At 38.2% G+C, this 20,273-nt stretch overlaps 1 protein-coding gene across 11 annotated transcripts in view; it reads right to left on the bottom strand.

Moving 5' to 3' along the window:
• The window catches only part of REPS2 (RALBP1 associated Eps domain containing 2), a 182,900-nt gene that overhangs the window by 52,851 nt on the left and 109,776 nt on the right, over positions 1–20,273 (bottom strand). For 8 of the 11 annotated variants that reach the window (XM_016126371.2, XM_016126373.2, XM_016126372.2 and 5 more), the window contains exon 13: positions 19,841–19,977. The exons of the other annotated variants lie outside the window; for them this stretch is intronic. In XM_016126371.2, the coding sequence (XP_015981857.2) occupies positions 19,841–19,977 (137 nt within the window). The remainder of the gene's footprint in view (positions 1–19,840; positions 19,978–20,273) is intronic. 11 annotated transcript variants of the gene reach the window in all.

Below are 20,273 nucleotides of genomic sequence, written 5' to 3'. Positions count from 1 at the left end.
CCTTCCTGATCCTTATTATCATGGACAATTAAATCTGTTCCTGAAATAATCTGGCCCCATTTGAAGGATCTTTTGAAAGTTTCAGTCTAAATTTTAATTTTGTGAGAATACAGAGAAAATTTCTGTTAAGCCAAGAACATCTGAATAGTAACTCAAGGAAAATAAACGTTTGCTATTGAATTATAAATAAAGCTCGTAATCACAAAGAAACAAGTTTATTATCACGCACTGGCAAGTTAAACCACATTCTTTACAAACTCCTTAGAAAAGCACACTGTGCTCTGTATAACTATACGTAGTTTATTTGCAAATCTGTAATGTGTGCACTAATATTTAGACAATTTTCTGTATCTTAAAAAATAAATCATAGCAATGTGCCAAGAACATAGAAGATTTTGTAAATCACTTTTGATTTGACCTAGCTAGATCAGACAAGCTCGAAGATGGAGTTTGGAGCTTTCCACAAAGGTAACTGAATAATTTCCCAGAGATTTTCATTCTGAGCCAGTGCACGGATATGGTACAACCATGTGGACCTATCAATGATTTCTCTCAATCTGTCTTTCATTAAAATTTATAAAATACATCAGGGGATCAAAACTCCAGAGGTGGTGAGGCCTTGAACAGCCTTTGATAACAAAGCACGTAGCAGCAGAGGACAACAAAAGCCTCAGCTTTCCATCTCCAGGACCCATTTCTGCAGGTCCTCCTGGACTGGGACTTTAGACTACCGGTTACTTTAAAAAAACAAAATGAAAACACAAACAAAAAACCAAAATCTACACATGCTTTTAAGGGAAAAGCCTTGCACTAGAATAAAGCATTTGCTAAAATAACCCTTTGTTAACAAAAGGAGACAAAGAAATAAGCCATTTTATTAAACTGACTTCTGCTTCCAGCCAAGATGGAGTAACAGAGATCAAACAGACCCTCCCGCTTGAAATATCCAAAGCCAAACATATTTTTTATATAAAACAACAGTTTAAGACACTAGAAAACATATAAAAGAACGGCTTTCAACACACTAGGAAATCAGGCAACAAATGACAGTGATCCCTGAGACAGGAAACAAACATGTGACTGGCCCTGCTTACTGCCTCAACAGTTCCTAAAAATAGGACCAACATCCAGATTCATATGTAATTTCACTTTTACTAATTAAAAAAAAATAAATGCCCTATTTTTGTAAAAGATAACGTAAGGGTATATTTCTGAATGCACTTTTGGATAAAATTCTATTATCTACCAATATTAACAGTTTTGTTTCCTCTTTTCAGTACCTTTATCTATTTTCTTTTTTTTTTTAACTTACCTAATTAGAACATCTACTGTAAAGCTGAACTAAATGGTGATAAGGGTGTTCTGGTCTTCTCCTGATCTCAGAGGGAAGGCTTTCACCATTGCAACATTAAGTATGGTATTTACTATAAGTTTGTCATAGACACCTTTTACTGGATTATAAAAATTCCCATCTATTTTTGAGATTTCTTGAATGATAATTTATTGAATTTTAACTAACGCTGCATCTCCATCCATTCCGATAATGAAATGATTTTTCCTTATAATATATTATATAGTATGAATTTGATATTAAAACATTCTCGCCGACCTAGAAAAATATCAACTTGATTAGGTTTTATATCTGCTAGATTTAGTTGGCTACTATTTTGTTGAGAATTTTTGCAACTATATTCATGAGTAAGATTGACAAGTGAGTTTCCTTTCTCATCTGGTCCTGTGTTTATGCTTGACTCGGCGGGGGAATGTTCCCCCATCGATACTCTGAAATAGGCTGTATAAGATCAGAAATTTTTGTTGTTGAATGTCAGGTAAAGTTTGAAGGCAGAACCATCTGGGCCTGGAGTTTTCTTTGAAACAACATTTCTATTAATTTTGTTTAATTGTTGTAGGATTATTCAAACTTTCTAATTCTTGAATCAGTTTTAATATTTTTCTAGGCATTTATTCAGTTTATCTACATTTTCACATTTGTTGCCATATAAGTGGTCATACCCACCTCTTATCATCTTAATCTCTACATATGTGATTTTCTTTTTCCATTCCTAATACCATTTGTGTCATCACTCTAGCTTTTCTTCATCAATCTTGCCTGACATTTGTCAGGTTTTATTACTCCTTTCGAAAACCAACTTTTAACATTTTTGAGCCTCTGTATTGTATGCTCGCTTTCTGTTTCATTAAGTTCTGCCCATTTCCTTCCATTTACTTTCTTTGGGCTTATCCTATGGTTCTTCTCAAGAACTGGTAACATCAAACTCTTCTGGAAGTAGGCATAAAATCAGGAGTGCAATGAAAACAAAATTAACTGCTAGCAGATCATATTTCCCACCCTTCAGGAGAAGAGCATACCTTGACAAGCCCCTTAAAGATCTGGTTCTGGCTACACCTCATGCTGAATTTGGCCTCAGGATCCCTGCTCCTGGGATTTCTCTGTCTACAGTGGCCATTCCCTACCCCTACTTCACCTGGATAACTCAGAATACAGTAAGTATCCAACAAATATTTGTTTATTTGAACCTAAGAACTATAGGATTATGCTCCATCTCCATATTTTAAAAAGGACTGAATGAAGCAGTTTAGGAGCAGTTAGATCCTGAGATTTTTCTCTCATATCCTTCATAAATTCGGCATGTTTCCCACTCCAGTGAAAAGCTAGAAATATTTTACTTCTTCAGGGAGGACACAAGGCTCAGATGAAGGCACAAGGGCCATACTTAAAGTAAAATTCGGTAAATGTGTATACTCTGCATAATGAGCTCTTCTAGTTCTCTTCTCTGTTCCCAGACTGTTATATCTAGAGATTGGAAGAATGTGTTCCAGGAAACTGGACCAGCCAAAAAGGAAGATTTAGATACCAACATCAAGACATCTCTAAAAGGATGTCCCACCAAATCATTCTACCATGAAGTCCACTGATATCAAGTCCCATCTGTTTATTCTTATATCCCAATCAGCTTTTAGTCCTGCTTCTTAAATATAAGCAGATGATGAAGTACTATCAGGTATCTGCAAAAAATTTTCTAACCTAAGAGCAATAAAAATAGAAAAAGAGTAATCTCAAAAAATAGATTAGGTCTGTACTAGGAGAAAAGTTTAAGTGTGTATTAATATTGTCAGAATGATCATTTTTATTCCAGAACTATTTAAACATTATATACCAGACACTGTTTGAGGTGCTAGGGAAATATCGGTGAAAAAAAGAAAAGGAAGAAAAGCTCTACTTTCTCAGTAGAAGCTTATATTCTACTGAGAACACAGATAATGGGGTGGGAGTTAGGGATGAAATTTTTTAATAGAGTCATCAGAGAAAGCCTCAATAAGACATAAATATTACTTGCAAAGATGAAATAATGAAGTGCTACTGAAAAAAGAACATTCAAAAAATTAAAAAGAGCACTTGGAAATTAAAGACATGATAGCAGAAAGGGAAAGCTTAATAGAACAGTTCAAAGATAATCTGAAGAAATCTTAAAGTAGGGTTAATATCCAAACAAAAGTTCCACAAAGAGAAACGGAAAATAGCAGGAATAAATCAATTAAGTCGTTCAAGAAAATTTCCCAGAAATGAAGAATATGAGTTTGTAAGAGCCCACTGAGTACCCAGGACAATGAGGGGGAAATCCACGGCAAGGCACATCAACACAAAATTTTAAAATACTGGAGTTGGAATATTCCCCAAGTTTCTAGCAAAGGATGGGAAAAAAGAGCAAGCCACATACAAATTATCAGGAATCTAAATGGTTTTAGACTTCTTAACATACCATTGGAAAATAGAAATCATTGGAGTAATTCCATCAAAATTCTGAAAATTTATTTCCAACTGATGATTGTATTCCCAAACTAGTAGCCTGATGGTTTAGTTAAAGATATTTTTAGACATTCAGGGTCTCAAATTGAGCTGCATGTACCCTTTCCAAGAAAGTTACTCAAGGATGTTCTCTACGAAAACAGGAGAGTAAGTCAAAAAAGAGAAATACATGGATACAGGATAAAGGAGATCCAACATAGAAAAAAAAGATGAAGGGAATCCTTAGATGACAGTGTAGAGAGGTGCCATGATAAAAACCATGTAACGCACATAGAAAGACAATCACTTTAGATTTCTTCAAAAAGATGAAACTAATACCTAATGTGTAGAATTTTGTCGAAAGTTTACAAAATGGAGCAAGTCCATAGTTTATTGAGGGGTGAATACACTGAAAAGAAACAAACTGATTATTCACCCCAAGGCAACTAAAAATATGTGCAAGTAAGAAAAGTAAATAATTTACCATATGGCTTACATAGCCATAAGACTAATATAAACACTAAATATTAATTAACCAAAATTATAATATAACTATATTGGGAGGGTGAGGGGAAAGTTGCTAGGGAAGGGAAGACAGTAGATGACTAAAACTGAAATGCCAATAAGAGGTTACATAAACACGTTGTTTTGAAATATGAAGAAAACACCAAAATAATCAACATAAAAAATCCTGTAGCAGACTGTATTCTCCCAAGTCTTGAGGTATATCAAGGCCCTGGAGGAACTTTCCAGACTTCAGTTTCTCCCCTCAGTTCAGCAAGGAGCCCTGGGCCTTCCTCTCCAGAATGTCAGGATATCCAGCTGTGATTATTCACTTTTCCAGCTTCTTCTCTCTCTTTCTGCAAGTCATATCCACTAACTCTCAGTTAAGAGAAGGGAAAACTAAGAGTACCTCCCCACTTCACTCCAGATCTGGAGTATCAGTAAGAAATCTCAAGATCCGCCTACTCACTCGCATGGCTTCTGGAGGCAGGCAGTCTAAAGTACTCCCAAAGTCTCAGGTCTTTCCTTAGCTGCGTCCCCCAGATGTCATTAGCTCACGCATCTTTCCTTGTTTGGATGCTGCTTAAAAATCTCTTTCATGTGTTTATAATTCTGTGTTTATTTCCTTTAATGGTAGGAGATACTAATCTGGCTTCATTTTACCAACTTTAGGTCTAATTTCTCTTTTTGTCTCCCACAACACCTTAACACACTGCCTTGCATTTCGTAAGTACTCAGTAAGCAAATAATTGGAATTGAATTTAGTAGGAAAAAAAAACCTCATCATATTTTCAGTCCGTTCATAACCTTAAATTCAATTCAAATATTTTATCTGCTTGTTCGAGTCGACTTTTTAAAAAAGAAAAGTGAAATGCAAAGTGAAATTGTAAGAATAATTTGGCTGAATAATCTAGGGTACACATGCAAAAGATGACAACGTATCTGTTGATAGTAACTGCTTTCCCAGAAGGAAAGAGAAGGGAAGAAGAGAGGGGAAGAGAACACTTTTTCTGCATACATTAAAAGCTAACACACTTGTGAAGCAATTGCCAGTTTATTCCTGATGTCTTGAAGTGAATAAGGGGGGGGGGGGACACCAGGTATCAGCAAGGCTTTGTCAAATCAAAACCTTTTATAAGTGGAATCATGGAAAAAAATAATAAACGCCCAAATCCTGAAAAACATATCTAAAAGTTCATTAAAGAAAGTGCCATTTAATCCTAAATTCAGAAAACACACTGATAATTTCCAGGGTTTGTTAAATCTGTTGAAAGATTTGCATTTTCTGACATTGATCTGCTAAATCTCAGCTTCTTGGTATCTTCATTCGAAACTCTAACCTCTGCAATTTTTTATCCTCTTACTTCATTATGCTTAGAAATTTCCAGGCAAAATATTATTCATAGATATCACTGTCTGTTTACTAATTTCCTTCAGATTTTTACAAAGCCCCAAATCAACGACTAAATGAAAACATGTTCCAACTTACTGAGTGGAAATAATGCAGCAGATGTGGCCATTGAAAGCTTCAAGGAACAGAAAGCCGATTCTTCGGGGGAGTGAGACTTGGAATAACTTCAGCTGTGGAAAAGGGCTCCCATCCCCCGCCCCCAACTCGGAATATTTTATGAAGAAAATAAAAGCATTCAAATGCCAAAGAAAAAAAATACTTAAAGGATGGAAAATGTTGAAAGGAGCCTGCCAGTGGAACCTACACTTTTAAGTATCAATCAAGTAGAGAGTTAGCCATATGCAAAGCTTCAAGGATTTCATCAGTAAGGACCATTCCTCTTCTTGGCAAGTTCATAAAAATGGCTATTTCTTTGTAATAGAAATCGTTCTTTCCTTCCCGCCTTTCTAATCACAAAAGCATGTGCGAGCCTATGCCTAGCCCCTGATCACCCAGATACACACGGTGATGGCTTCATATGTCATACACACCTATGTACATAAGAAAATGTTTGCCAGGACTATCTTTCCAACAATACCTGCCTCAGTCCCCTGATGATGCCCCACTTATCCTTATTCAATTCTGTTAAACAGAACAGTTTTATCTCTGGTTAAAAGAGATAAATTTATACATGTCTTGAAAATGTTCAATAGAGAAAATATTAATGACTGAGTTTGGAAAGCTAATAAGATCAAATTTAATTCTTTGAGAAAATTAAGGCCTGGAAAAGTAACATGACATCACCATGGTCAAAGGACTACTAGGGTGCAGCAATCAGTATCACATTTTGAATCTACGGGACAGGTAGTGGTAAAGAGGAGAAATAGGCACTGAGATGCGGGATAAGCAGCTGGACAGGGGTTATTCTATATCCAGGGAATAGGCATGTCAGAAGGCTGCAAAGTGAGAAAGTATTGCAAATTTAAGGAAGTAAAAGAGTGCTTCTGAATATGCTATACACCACAGTGAAATAAATAAGATGCTAGACACTATCTAAAAATGTGCCACTTTAGAAAATATTTAGCCTTCTTAGTCATTTGATCACCTCTTCACAAGACTACATATTACTCCTCTGCTTTAAAAAGCATTCAGTGTAGCACTGGCATAAGGACGCAGATCAATGAAACAGAATGGAGTCTAGAAATAAACCCCAATATTCACAGTCAAGTGATTCTTGACAAAGATGGCAAGGCAATTCAGTAGGAAAAGGAGAGTATTCAACAAATAGTGCTGGGACAACTGGATATCCACATACAAAGAGATGAACTGAGACCCTCACCTCACACTATACACAAGAATCAAATCTAAATGGATTACAGACATGAATGCAAGAGCTAAAATTATAATACTTTTAGGAGACAACAGGAGAAAATCTTCAAGACCTTGGGTTAGGCAAAGATTTCTTAGATGTGATTTCGAAAGCATAATCCAAACAGGAAAGAATTGATAAACTGCACTTCATCAAAATTCAAAGCTTCGGTGCTTCGGAGGCACCATTAAGAAAATAAAAAAGACAAGTCTCAAGCTAGGAAAAAAATATTTGCAAATCACATATATCTGTTAAAGTATTTGTATCCAAAGGATGCAAAAACTCCAGAAAACACAACTCAACAATAAGAAGACAAACACCATTTTTAAAATGGGAAAATGATATGAGTAGACACTTTACCAAAGAAGCTATAGGAATCACTAATAAGCACATGAAAAGATACTCAACATCGTCAGTCAGGGAAATGCAAATCAAAATCACGATGAAATACCACTTCACATAATCAATCGGTGTTGACGATCTGAAAAACAGTAATCCTCATACACTGCTGGGAATGTAAAATGATATACATACTTTAGGAAACAGTTTGGCAGTTTCTTATCAAGTTAAACAAATTTACCGTACACCCAGCAAATTCTACTCCTAGGTGTGTATCCAAGAGAAATTAAAGCATGTCTATACCAAGACTTGTATTCGAATGTTCATAGCAGTATTATTCATAATAGGCACAAAGCAGAAACTCAGGTGTCCATCAAACTGAAGAATGGAGAGACAAAATGTAGTACAGCCATAGAATGAATGTTATTCAGCAATAAAAAGAAATGAAATACCGATACATGCTATAACATGGACGAACCTCAAAAACATTATACAAAGTAAGGAAGCCAGACACAAAAGGTCCCATACTGTATGAAGATATTTATACAAAATATTCAAAAAAGGCAAACCTATAGAAACAGGAAGTAGATTAGTGCTTGCCTGGAATGGGCATGGGGATTAACTGTAAATAGGTATAAGGGATATTACTGGTGATGAAAATCTTCTAAAACTGGATTATGGTGACTGAAGCGCAATTTGATAAATTTACTAGAAACCACAGAATTGTCTGCTTAAAATGGACGAACTTTATGGTCTACAAATCATACGTCGATCTTTTTTTTTTTTATAGCTAAGGGTGGGGAAAAAAGTATAATCAATCATATGGGAGGGAGAATACAAATGAAACAAGATAGGCCATACTTGATCATTGTTGAAGTCAGGGGTTCAGTATATTATTCTTTTTCTTTTTTATACATATTTAAAATTTTTGAAAACAATTTTTGAATTAAAAAAATAGATATATTAAGATTTCTAAGTATTTAAGGCGGCAAAACTTCCTCAGGGAAAACTGCCCAACACTGCAAGTCATGTAGAAGAGAACAAAGGAAAAGTTGTTTTTTGTTTTTTAATTTTTTTTTAGGTGAGGCAACCCTTGGTTGACCTCATAGATTGCAAGGACCTTGTTAGCTTACAATCCCTTACTTTTTATTTTTATTATTTTTTACATCTACAGCACCTGGTCTTCCTAGGTGGTCACCCATCCAAGTACTAACCAGGCCCGATCCTGCTTAAGGAAAAGTTTTCTTGCATACAGAGGGCACCATATTTATTATTATATCGTTTAACTTTAGATAATTAGTGTTATTAGCTATAGAAAAATAATAAGATGTGCCCAAGTTAAATTAATATAGTGCTTTCTCTGATACTAAATCTGTTACAAGGATTTCAACAAAGATTCCCCATTTTCAAAGGATTCTGAGAGAAAACAAAGCAATGGCATTCCCTGGATCTCAGTCTCCTCGCCTGTAATATGTGAGAGTTAGCCAAGATGGCATTTAAGTTCTCTTTGAGCACTGACTCTCTATAATTCTAGAATTTATTCACCAGTGTTTACCAACAATGCCTTCTTCCTGTACCATGGGATAGATGATGGGGTTAACTAGGTCCCAGATACAGGCAGAGGTAAGTGACAGAAACACAGGAGATTTAACCTTGTGAAAGTTGTTTTATTTCTCATATTACATTTACATAAATACATTTCTCTTAATCGTTTTACTATTAAACTCCTTAGGTTGGTCTAAATGACTGGGTGTGTATGTGTGTGTTTTGAAGGGAAGGCAGGCAGGCAACCTGGAAAAAGTCTATTACCTTGAAACTGTCTCTTTTCCATAACGAATTTTAAAAAACATATAGTCTGACCAACTTCTGAGTCTTAAGTATTTCAAAATGAGTTTGTGATGAGAACTATTCCACATCTAAGTTTCTCAAACATTCCACAACCTTTTACAATCTAGATTAACCTTAGCACTGCAGTAAACTGTTCTAAGAGTTCCTAAGGACACAGTTTACAAACTTCACCTCCTATATTCTCCATTCTTTTTGCCCAGTCAGCAGACTTTAAACTTCTGGTCTGCACTTATTCCTGAAATACTTTCCTCCCTGGGCATGCCAGGCCATGGCAGTGTCCCTTACTGAATCTATGTATTCTTGTGGCTTCAGGTCCAGTTGTCAAGACAAAGAAATTCAGTATTTACATACAAGGTCCTGAAGGGCTTTGACTAGGGAGGTGACATCATAGTTGTGCTTAAGAAGTTAATCCTGTTGCTCTATGAAGTAAAGAACAGAGAAAGCAAATCAGACCGGAGATTACTGTAGCAGCCTCTCAGGCAACTGGCATTATGAACTGAATCAAGACAGATTTTAAAGAAGAATCAACACAATTTGACTCCAAAAATCATATCCAGCCTTCAAAGTTTAGCTCAGCAGCCTGTGCACCCTGCACCAACACATCCACAGCTCCTTCTAGTTAGAAACCGCCCAGACTCAGCACCCTTCTCACGTGTAACTGTAATACTGATTGGCACAATGCGAGGGCACATCCATCTTGCTCTTAGAATTCTCCGCAGTACCAAGCACACGGTAAGTGCTCAGTAAATATTGGTTAAATGAATAAAACACTTTTCCTGGCCATCATTACTGAAGTCTATTTCAGTTTTCATATGATTCTATAAACACAAATGTACATAAGGAACTTAGCAATGTACTGAGAATTAGATTGTTTTATGGTATTCTTCAACTCACAAGTTTTATAACAATCAAAAATAATAGTCCAACAATAAGAAAATGGTTAAATAAACCATGATCCAAATTAAAAAAGGTGAAAGTAATAAGAGTATTACTATTTTGCAACTATGAATAAAGTAGTAGATCTAAACAGTGGTTTGCTGGAAACAGTTCAAACCAGCTTGTGAGAGCCAACTGTGCACATCTGTTCCAACCGCATATTCAGTGACACATCAGTAAGAGTGAAATTGGCCATGGCAGGACTGTTTATACCAGAAAAATTGGCAAATGGCCAGTTGTTAAACATTTACCAACACACTTCTGGAAGTAGACACTGATCAATACCTGACAAAACCATTAGTCGAAAGGCTGCTGGGAATCTTTATCATAATGGATGAATAAGGCTAGTACTACATGGAACCATTGATGAAGCAAACATCACAAAAAATAGTGGCAGTAGACATCAGGGACCTCCTAATGTGATGCGGTAGGAAATACACAGCATCACTAAGAAGTATTCTTGCCAAAATAGAATCTGATTCTAATCAAGCCTAAATCTACCGACCAGGTAATGAGAAATACAGGACATGGAAGAACAGAAAACCAGCCTATCGGTTAAGAGAAACTTAATGGATGTCAAAACGAACACAATGTACATGTACCCCTTGTTTGGATTCTGACTTGAACAAGCCACTATAAAAAGACGTACTTGAGATAATTCAGGGAATCTGAACATTGGCTAAGCATTAGATGATATTAAGGGGTTATTGTTCATTTTGTTACATATGATAAAAGTTTAGTAGTTAGGTATTTTTTTAGCAGTCAACTTTTTTAAAGATCTTATCTGTTAGAGATACAGATAAAGTATCTGTATATGAAATTATAAAATATCTAGAATTTGCTTCAAAATAATCTGGGGATGAGGTTTGTCTTTTACATACATTTGAAACTTTCCATGATACAGTTTTTAACAGAGTAGCCAGTGTATAAAACATATAAAAGAATTACAAAATTATCAGTGCTGGCATGGACATAGCTCCAAGAAATAATGTAGTATGAAAAAGCATGAGAGAAGCCAATACAATGCGATGTCAGTTATTTTAAAGATAAAAAAACATGAAATTGATGTCACAGGTACTCAAATCCATTCATAAATGCACTAGAAAATGTCTTAGGAATACATTCTCTGGGGAGGACTGGGCTTGGTGGGGATGAGTTTAAGGGACAGACCTGTAATGTCAGAATTTGACATGCAAGAAAGTATTTGTCTATTATTCAAATGAGTTTGACAAGCATTTTAAAAATAAAGGTTATACTAACATTTCCCACTACATCCTCCAGAGATTCAAGTCTTGTTCCTTCCCACACGCCCTTGTCAGCAGACTCAGCCAGCCAGCGTCAGCTGTAAAACTGGAGGGTGGGTATCAAAGAGAATGCATACTGCCCAACAGCAGGACTGCACCCCCACCTTGGCAGCCTTTGGAAAACTCCCGGCTTTTGACCTCCACAGGCGCAAAGCACAGCGCTGTGCTAGCACACACACTTTCACATAACTTACTGAGGGTGAAACCCTATAAGTAAAGAAACAGGAAAAGGCGAAAAGAAGCCAAGGACAGCACACTGCAACCACACCTTCCAAAGGCTGACAGAAATGTAGATGAGCATGCTGAATACTGGCACAGACAAGCCTGGAAAGAACTGGACTGTATTTTTTACCTCCAAAAATGTTCATCCAGCCCAGCAGCCCAAATATACTTCGTTATGCTTAAATGAACTTTTAGACTTGAAATCTCACGACAAAGAAACACTACACTGCAGCCAACACCTTTTATCAACTACTGAGATGCTCGAGGGAAATCTCAATGCTCCGTCACTATGAATTCTGAGTGTTATTTCTCACAATAGACCCTACCACAAACAAGGTCAGGCCCAAAAACAAGGATTCGGGTCTAGAAAACCAGAAGGCACTTCTTGGCACTTCAAAGATTAATAACTGTCATGGCAGCCAAAACGGATAACCCGGACTTCAACAAAATTAAAAAGTTTTTCACCTCAAAGAACACCACCGAAAAAGATGAAAGGACGACCTACTAAATGAGAGAAAATATCTGTAAATCATTTATCTGCAAAGAGACTTGTATCCAGAATACATAATGAAGTCTTACAATTCAACAATAAAAAGACAAATACCCCAATTTAAGAATGGCCAAAGATTTTGAATAGACACTTCTCCAAAGATGACATAAATATGGCCAAAAAGCACATGTAAAGATATTCTACATCAGAAGTCATTAGAAAATGCAAATCAAAACCATGCTAAAATATCGTTTCATACCTACTAAAATGGCTAAAATTAAAAAAAGGGCAATAACGAGTGTTTCAAGGATATAAAAAAAATTTTAATCTTCATATATTGCTAGTGAGATGGCGAATTGGTGCAGCTGCTTTGGAAAATAGTTCACTTGTTCCCCAAAATGTTCAACATTGAGCTACCATATGACCCAGAAATTCCACTCCCATGTATATAACTAAGAGAAAGGAAAACATGTTTGCACAAACACTTGTACATGAATGTTCCCAGCAGCATTATTCATTATAGTAGAAAAGTAGAAACAACTGGAATGTCCATCAACTGATAAATGGATAAATAAAATGTACCATGTCAATACAGTGGAATATTACTCATCTATAAAAGGAATGAAGTACTGACACATGCTATAACCTGGATAAACCTTACAAATATTATGCTAAGTGAAAAAAAGGCCGTTACAAGAGACCATATATGATTCCACTGATACCGAATATCCACAACCAGCCAATTCACAGAAATGAAGGTTAGTGGCTGCCAGTGGCTAGGGGTGGGAGAGGAAAGGGGAATGGAGATTGACTGCTAATGGATATAGGGTTTGGGGGGTAGTGATGAAAATGTTCTGAAACTGTGTAATGCTGGTGGTTATACAACATTATGAATATACTAAAGCCACTTTAAAAGACGGATTTTATAGTATGTGGAGCACATCTCAATAAAGGTTTTTTAAAACTGACCAGACTGCCATATTGAACCCTTGGCTGGCTGTGTACTGCAGACCCAATAGTTTGGGGATCGTGCAGGAATCCCACATTCCTACTAGGTTTTTCAATCCTACTAGATTTTAAAAGGGAACAAGTAGCTGTCACAGGAATGATACAATATGGAAAATCTATGTGGTCGAAGCCATCTGTGTGGCAAAATTCATCCTTTACAGAACGTGAAAGGTAAGTTTGGTCTTGAGAAAATCTCTTCTTCAAAGGGTTTACCTTTTCTCTAATTGCAGAAAGAAATATTCATTTGTAGAAAACCCAAGACAAGTTCTTCTCAACTCACCACTCAGTAAACACACCCCCCTTCCAAGTTAAGACAGAGCCCTTATTACAATACTTTGACCATCTGTACATCTCACAATGGAGGTTTGGGAAGTCCTCCAAAACTATTGCTCAATGTTGCAGGGGCACTAAAGAGGAATCTGAAGAACATATCAGAGCCTTCGAGCATGCTTTGGAATGTTTTGTCATTTCAGTTGCATTCCAGGAGGTGGCAGCAGACTGGTTATAAAGATACCCTAGGAAAAGAATGGTAGGCAAGTTTAAGACAGGTCAACTGTGCTAGGAAGAACACCTCTAGTACTCTCGGGTATCACCTGGTCATCGCAGCTATAAAGGAAAAAGTAAAGTTTTTTTGGAATAGGTAATACCTATACATGAGGCAAAGTTTAAAAAATACAAATGGTAATCAATGAAAAATAAGTTTCTCTCTTACTGCTGTCCCCAGTCATCCCAATCTCTTCCCCAGAGGCAACCACTGTTACTAGTTTAAGTACCCTTCCAGAAACTGTATATACATTTAAGAACAAACATATTCTACAGCATGCTGTTTTCACTTAATTTTCACTTACTATCTTACATAGCTCTCCACTTAGTACACATACCTTATTCATTTTAATGGCTTCATAAGATTCTGTGATATTGATGGATGTACAATAATTTCTTAACCACAGAATGAGCTATTATCAATATATCTAAAGCAGAGATAAGACATAAGCTGTTCGTCGGCAGATACTATCCATGGATGTGTTTTGTTCAGCCATCACAATGGTTCTGTGGATCTCAATATATTTGGCCATATAGGGTATGATGGAAAAAGCTGTTCATTGACATCTATTCTCATTTACAGTAACAGGAGTGTCACTGGGAAATGGCTGCCCTGCCAGGGACTACATTTCTCAGCTGCCTGGCTGCTGGCTATATCCATGATATTAGGTTTCTCCAGTCAGATTTGAGTGGAAGTGGTGAAGGTTCCTGATCTGAAGCTTAAAAGGATGACTATGTCTCCTCCACCTAATGTCTGCCTCCTCTGCCAAGTGTATGCTCAATGACTGAAACAGGGCTCTTGCAGCAGAGGTAGCACCGAGGCGGTTGACCATCACCATGAACTGCAAATTTTGAACTGCAAAGCTTAGGCATGACTTTGGAAGGGGTCAGTCAGTGTCATGAGTGGAAGAAAGGGAATTCCTACCGCTACACAGTGGAATAGAAAAAAAATCCATTTTACGAAAAAACTTACCTAATGAAAACAATAGTTTCAATGGGGAAAAGAAGGTTAGGGTCAAAAAAAGTATTGCCTTCCAAGTTTTGGCAATTATGAACAAAACTGCTATATCCATGTATATGTTTTTTGTGTGGACATAAGTTTTCAACTTCATTGGGTAAATATGAAGGAGCAAAGTTTTTCTATCACATGGTAAGAGTATGTTCACTTTTGTAAGAAATAGTTTTTCGAAGCGGCTGTACCATTTTGCATTTCTACCAGCAATAGATGAGAGCTATGTTGCTCCACATCCTTGCCAAAACTTGGAAGCAACCAAGATATCTGTCAGCAGGTGTATAAACTATAGTACATCTACACAGTGGAATATTATTCAGTACTGAAAAGAAATGAGTTATCAAGCCATGAAAAGACATGGAGGAAACTTAAATGCATATGACTAAATGAAAGAAGCCAATCTGAAAAGGCTACCTACTATAGGATTCCGACTACTATGTGACATTCTGGAAAAGGCAAAACTAAGGAAACAATAAAAAGATCACTGGTTACCTGGGGGATAAGAGGAGGGATGAAACATAGAAGTGGAGCACGGAGGATTTTTAGGGCAGTGAAAATACTCTGTATGATATCGCAATGATGGATAGACATCATTATACATTTGCCCAAACCCACGGAATACTTAACACCAAGACTGAACCCTAATGTAAACTATGGACTTTGAGTGATTGTGTCAATGCAGGTTCATCAATCTTAACAACTGTGCTACTGTAGTGGGGGATGCTGATCATGGGGAGGCTGTGTAGGTGTGCGGGTCACGAGTATATGGAAACTCTGTACCTTCCCCGAAATTATACTATGAACCTAAAAATGCTCTAAAAAATAAAGTCTTAATTTTAAAAAAATGTGGAGAAAAAGTATTGCTGTCACAGGGGAATTTTTCTTACAGAAATTTCAGTAATAAAATGTTCCGTGGCTATAATTAGAGGTATTTAATCTAAATATCAAGTCCTGGGTTTGCCCGTCTCTAGATTTTGTGTGCTTACATCATTACTGACAGACTATTTTGCACTTTTTTGTTTTCTCTGAAACACAGCAGCTGTGTGGGACAGAGAGAGGATGGCTCCACGACCTGGACCCACTATTACAAAGGTGATCTCCCTTTTACATGCTGTGATCATATCATATCAACTTCTGCTTAGGAAAACACATGCTTTAGGTAAAATGCCACTACCTATCTATAAAGACTCCTATAAATCATATATGTTCACGCTCTCTTTACAGATACCAAAGTTAAAGCCAATTATACAACACTGCCAAAGTAGACCCTGTTCATTTTTATAGATTTACATTCTAAATCAGCCCTTTGTTATTCCTCTCTGTAGCATGTAACCTATCTTCAAAAATTTAAAGGCATTAGCGGAACCCACTTCTAAGCTTTTCCTTTAAATCCTACCCAAGTCCTGCACCAAGTCTGTGGGCTCGCCTCCCTTGGTCTCTATGGTCTCTTATCCTATTTGCTTCTCCTTCTGTATAAGCATCGCCATTTCTGTAACAACATTCATCTTTTCCTTCACTTCCCTCTTTCATTCTTGCTTCTTTATATCTTCTCTCCATCCTCTTTCTTCTCCACACTAACTGCACTGTAGGCCACTCTGGCTCAGCAACTCAGCTTCACTCACTTTAGCAAAATCTTGTGATTCTCATTAATGATTCTCAGTAAAACATTAGTTTCGTTTTATCTTTCCCTTTCCACTCAGGTCCACATCTTGTTTCACTGTACATTCTCTACCCGTCTTTTCTTTACCTTGCCTTACTCTTCTATTGTTATGAACACAGTTGCCCAAGTAGAGTTTGTCTAAAGTGATAAAGTTGGCGGAAAGATGGCATACTGTGGGCTGGAAGGACACAGACCCAGTGAAGTAGCAGGTTAGGTTAGCTTCCCCATGGCCGCCCTCACATTCTGAAGTGCTTCAGAGGAGGCTGGTCCAGAACCTCATTGAAAAAGTGAAGAGGAGACAAGTGGTCCCTGCAGTTAGGCAAAAAGATGTAGCGCCAGAAAATGAGTGAGCCTTCTGAGCAGGCAACTCACAAAAAGAATATTAATGACCAATAATGATATGAAAAGATGTTCAGTCTCACTAGGAATGAAGGAAATGCAAACATTTGCCTTGTCAGAGTGATAACAATTAAAAAGATTAATATTAACCAGTGTTGGCAAGGATGTGAGGAAACAGACAGTGTTCGTGTGCGGTAAGTTGATAGGTACAGGTTTTCTACAGCATGGTTTAGCAACACATATCTGTACTTAAAGCATCTATGGCCTTTGACTCAGCAACTCCAACTTGCAGGACTCCACCCAAGAGAAATAAGTAGATGAGGAAACAAAGTCCTTAAAAACCACTGCCTTATTTATGTCACGAGGGCAAAGTGGGGTCGGTGGGGAACCCTGGAAAAAGAGAGGCTCACACCAGTGAAAGGGGGGAGGAGGAGGGAGGAGAGAAGAGAAAGAAACAGAGGGAAGGGAAGGGGAAGGAAAGACAGGGAGCAAGAGCCTGAATAGAGGAGTGCAAGGAGCATGAAAGCGGGAAAGAGGCTTACAAGGGGCTCGATGAGAAAAAAGCAAGGAGAGCACGCACCAGGGAGGAATGTGTGAGGTGAGAGCAAAGTGTAGGGAAAAGATGAGGACAGGGAGACCAGGCCAGAGAAGACTCTCCATCAATGCACCATCAATTACAGTGCTCTCGTATCACGAGGGCATCATATGAAACGATGCAGCTCTCTATTATGAAAGACAGTTAATTGTGACACTTGGGACACAGGACAGCAAGCATAGTGTGACCCAGTTTATCAAGTGTCACAAAGACAAGCGCAGCTGAGGGGTTATAATATGGGCATCATGGTTCTCAATGGGTGCACTATTCTGATATGTTTACAGTCTACTTCATGCTTTCCTAGTTTGTCAGAATTTCAGTAAGTCATTTCTAGTGAAATGCAATACATTACAACTACATAATTTACACAGACCCCTGTACTTTCCTATGAGAATTAACCAACATGGAAACAAACTAAATAGATGCAAAGGTACCACCTGCTTTTCATACTGCAAAAATACTGTTCTTTATGTGATTGATCTCAACTGCTGATTAAAATGTCATTTGTGTAAACATGTAGAGACAGTGGAGGTAGGCTATGAATAAATGTTACCTGTCTAGCTGTCCTTTGGCCTTTATCAAACTAAAATGCTTTTCCTCTTTCGGTCACGTCAACACTGGAGATGTAAAAAGCTTTCTTAATTCTGATTCTCTCAAATGCAGCCCCAAAGACAGGGACTTGGGAATAGGTATTTTAGTTGGCTGTGGGGAAAGTGAGGCAGGGCAGGAGGGAAGAAAGCCAAGAAAAAGGTGTTAATGAATGGATTACTGCAGCAGGCAACTGGGGCTCGGTCTCACTGCAAACCCTCCAAGGAACAGTGGGTAACGAAATCACAGAACTGTCCCCGCTGGGGGTCAAGGGAGTCAAGAGGCTTTATCCTCAGACTGCCTTCCCTAATCAGTCTTCTGTGGGAATGAGTGGCTATGGGCCAAACATGGTGCTATCTGTATTGTTTATTATCTCAACAAAACCCTACAATTCCATGGAGTATTGGCCCTATTATACAGATTAGGAATCTGAGATGCAGAAAGATAAAGCCAGCTGAGCTAGACTCTGAGTCCAGTCTTATCTCTTCCACTCTATGATGCAATGTCCTAAAAGCCACAGCTCATCTGTTCTCCAACACAGCTGACACTCCTTGTGGGCTTACAGAGCGTGAGAGATGTTTGCACGTTTTTAGCCTCTCTCCTTGCAAGGAAAAGGTAATTGAGAGAGCTGCCCATATTGTTTTAATCTTCTTGCATCCATAGAAAATCTTCTATGTCATAATCCACCAGCTATGTGAAATTTTTAGAGCATCATCATCCATGGCTACTCCCACCTCAAATACCAGTTACTATAAAATTATACCAGAATTTGGATCAAAGTGTGGGGGGGAAATTCAAGGCAAATTTTTATCTGATGAACTCATGGCAGAGAATCAAATTTCATAGAGAGCTCCAGATTCTAGCATATTATAAAAACATTCTATAACTTTACTGTGAAGAGAGTACTTTATTAGAACAAATAAAACATGCTGAGCTCTGCCGGGACAGAGAGGTCATACTAATGTGTGAGCCAGAGACTTTTCTTGCTTTAGTAGAAAAGATAATAATCTGCAAATCACTAGCATCTGAGGTTGGCTTGACTTAAAATGTACATAGATATAGGAAAAGTTCCAGGAAATCATTGTATTTATAGCTTGCCTACATTAGTCAGTGGAAAGGTCCTTGCTGCTCCTAAAAGAACACTCTGGATGGCGCTGTATCCTAGCGCCTTCACTAAAGCAAGGGCATGGTTCTCATCTGCTGTTCCACGGTTCCCTAGGTGGACATCCCCCACTTCACAGGGAGCCAAGGGAGCGGACAGGCCCCTACAACACCCTACCAAACTCCTCACTCCTGCCTCCCAACCCAGTTCTGCGGCACCTGGCTCAAGAAAGTCCCAGCCCCAGAAGCCACAGAGCAGCCCACCTGAAGGATCCCTTGCTCTAGACTCCACACCAACAGATTTAGACAGTAGAGCCCCGTTAGCGTTAAACCCCGCAGGAAACATGACCTTCGCCACAAGGATAAAATGCAGGAGAAGATTCTGGCCAGGCAGTGATCACCCAGATCTTTCACAAAAGAACCCCAGAAATATCTAAGGAAATGACGGATAGCAAGCTTGTATACAAATTACCACAATGCAGAGAACAAGACCCCAGCCACGCACTCAGTGGGGCTGTCTGGCGTTGACGCACTTTTATCCTCTTGGTACAATTTCATAATTCTTGATCCAGAGGAAGTGTGGGCAAGGCTCCAGACACATATGCTATCTATCTGCCTAGAACTGCTTTCCCACCCAAGAATCCCACAGCAGTGTTCAGACCCTCCTGAGATGGGAAACAGCCAGGCCTGCTCGTTCTCTGAGCTCACAAAGGCCTCCGTGGCAGACACCCATCCAGTGATTCCATCAGGAAAGGGAAGGACTGGGGTGCAGAGGGCACGTCACCTGGCACACTGGGCTGGAAGACTTTATTCAGATCCAAGGAGGAGGCTCTGGAATGGGTTTTCTGTGGCCGCGGTGGCGGGGTGGGAGGGTCCTCGCCCCTTTTCATGGCCTCTTCTATGGAGGTGCTAGAGTAAGATCTGCAGCAAAATAAGGGAAGGTCAGAAGGGAGACAACAAAGCTTTACTTGCTGAAGTTGGCCTTATTTGGAAAATAGCCATAAAAGTCACAGTGACTGCAAAGGACTGACAAGCTCCCAAAGCAACCCTGGGCTCTACTGTCCCCTGGACGTCCCTATCTACAACCATGAATGGGAATATTTTTTAACTTCTTTGCTCTTATTCTATGTCAGACCTAAATTTATCCAAAAGGAAAAGCTTTCTGTAAATTCAAACCCATTTCTAGAGGAACTGTTAATAAGAACAGCATGTAAACC

This window comes from Rousettus aegyptiacus, unplaced genomic scaffold, assembly GCF_014176215.1.
Source record: "Rousettus aegyptiacus isolate mRouAeg1 unplaced genomic scaffold, mRouAeg1.p scaffold_m13_p_9, whole genome shotgun sequence".
Taxonomy (NCBI): domain Eukaryota; kingdom Metazoa; phylum Chordata; class Mammalia; order Chiroptera; family Pteropodidae; genus Rousettus; species Rousettus aegyptiacus.
The sequence above is the reverse complement of the archived record's forward strand: the minus strand, read 5'-3'. Positions and strand labels throughout refer to the sequence as shown.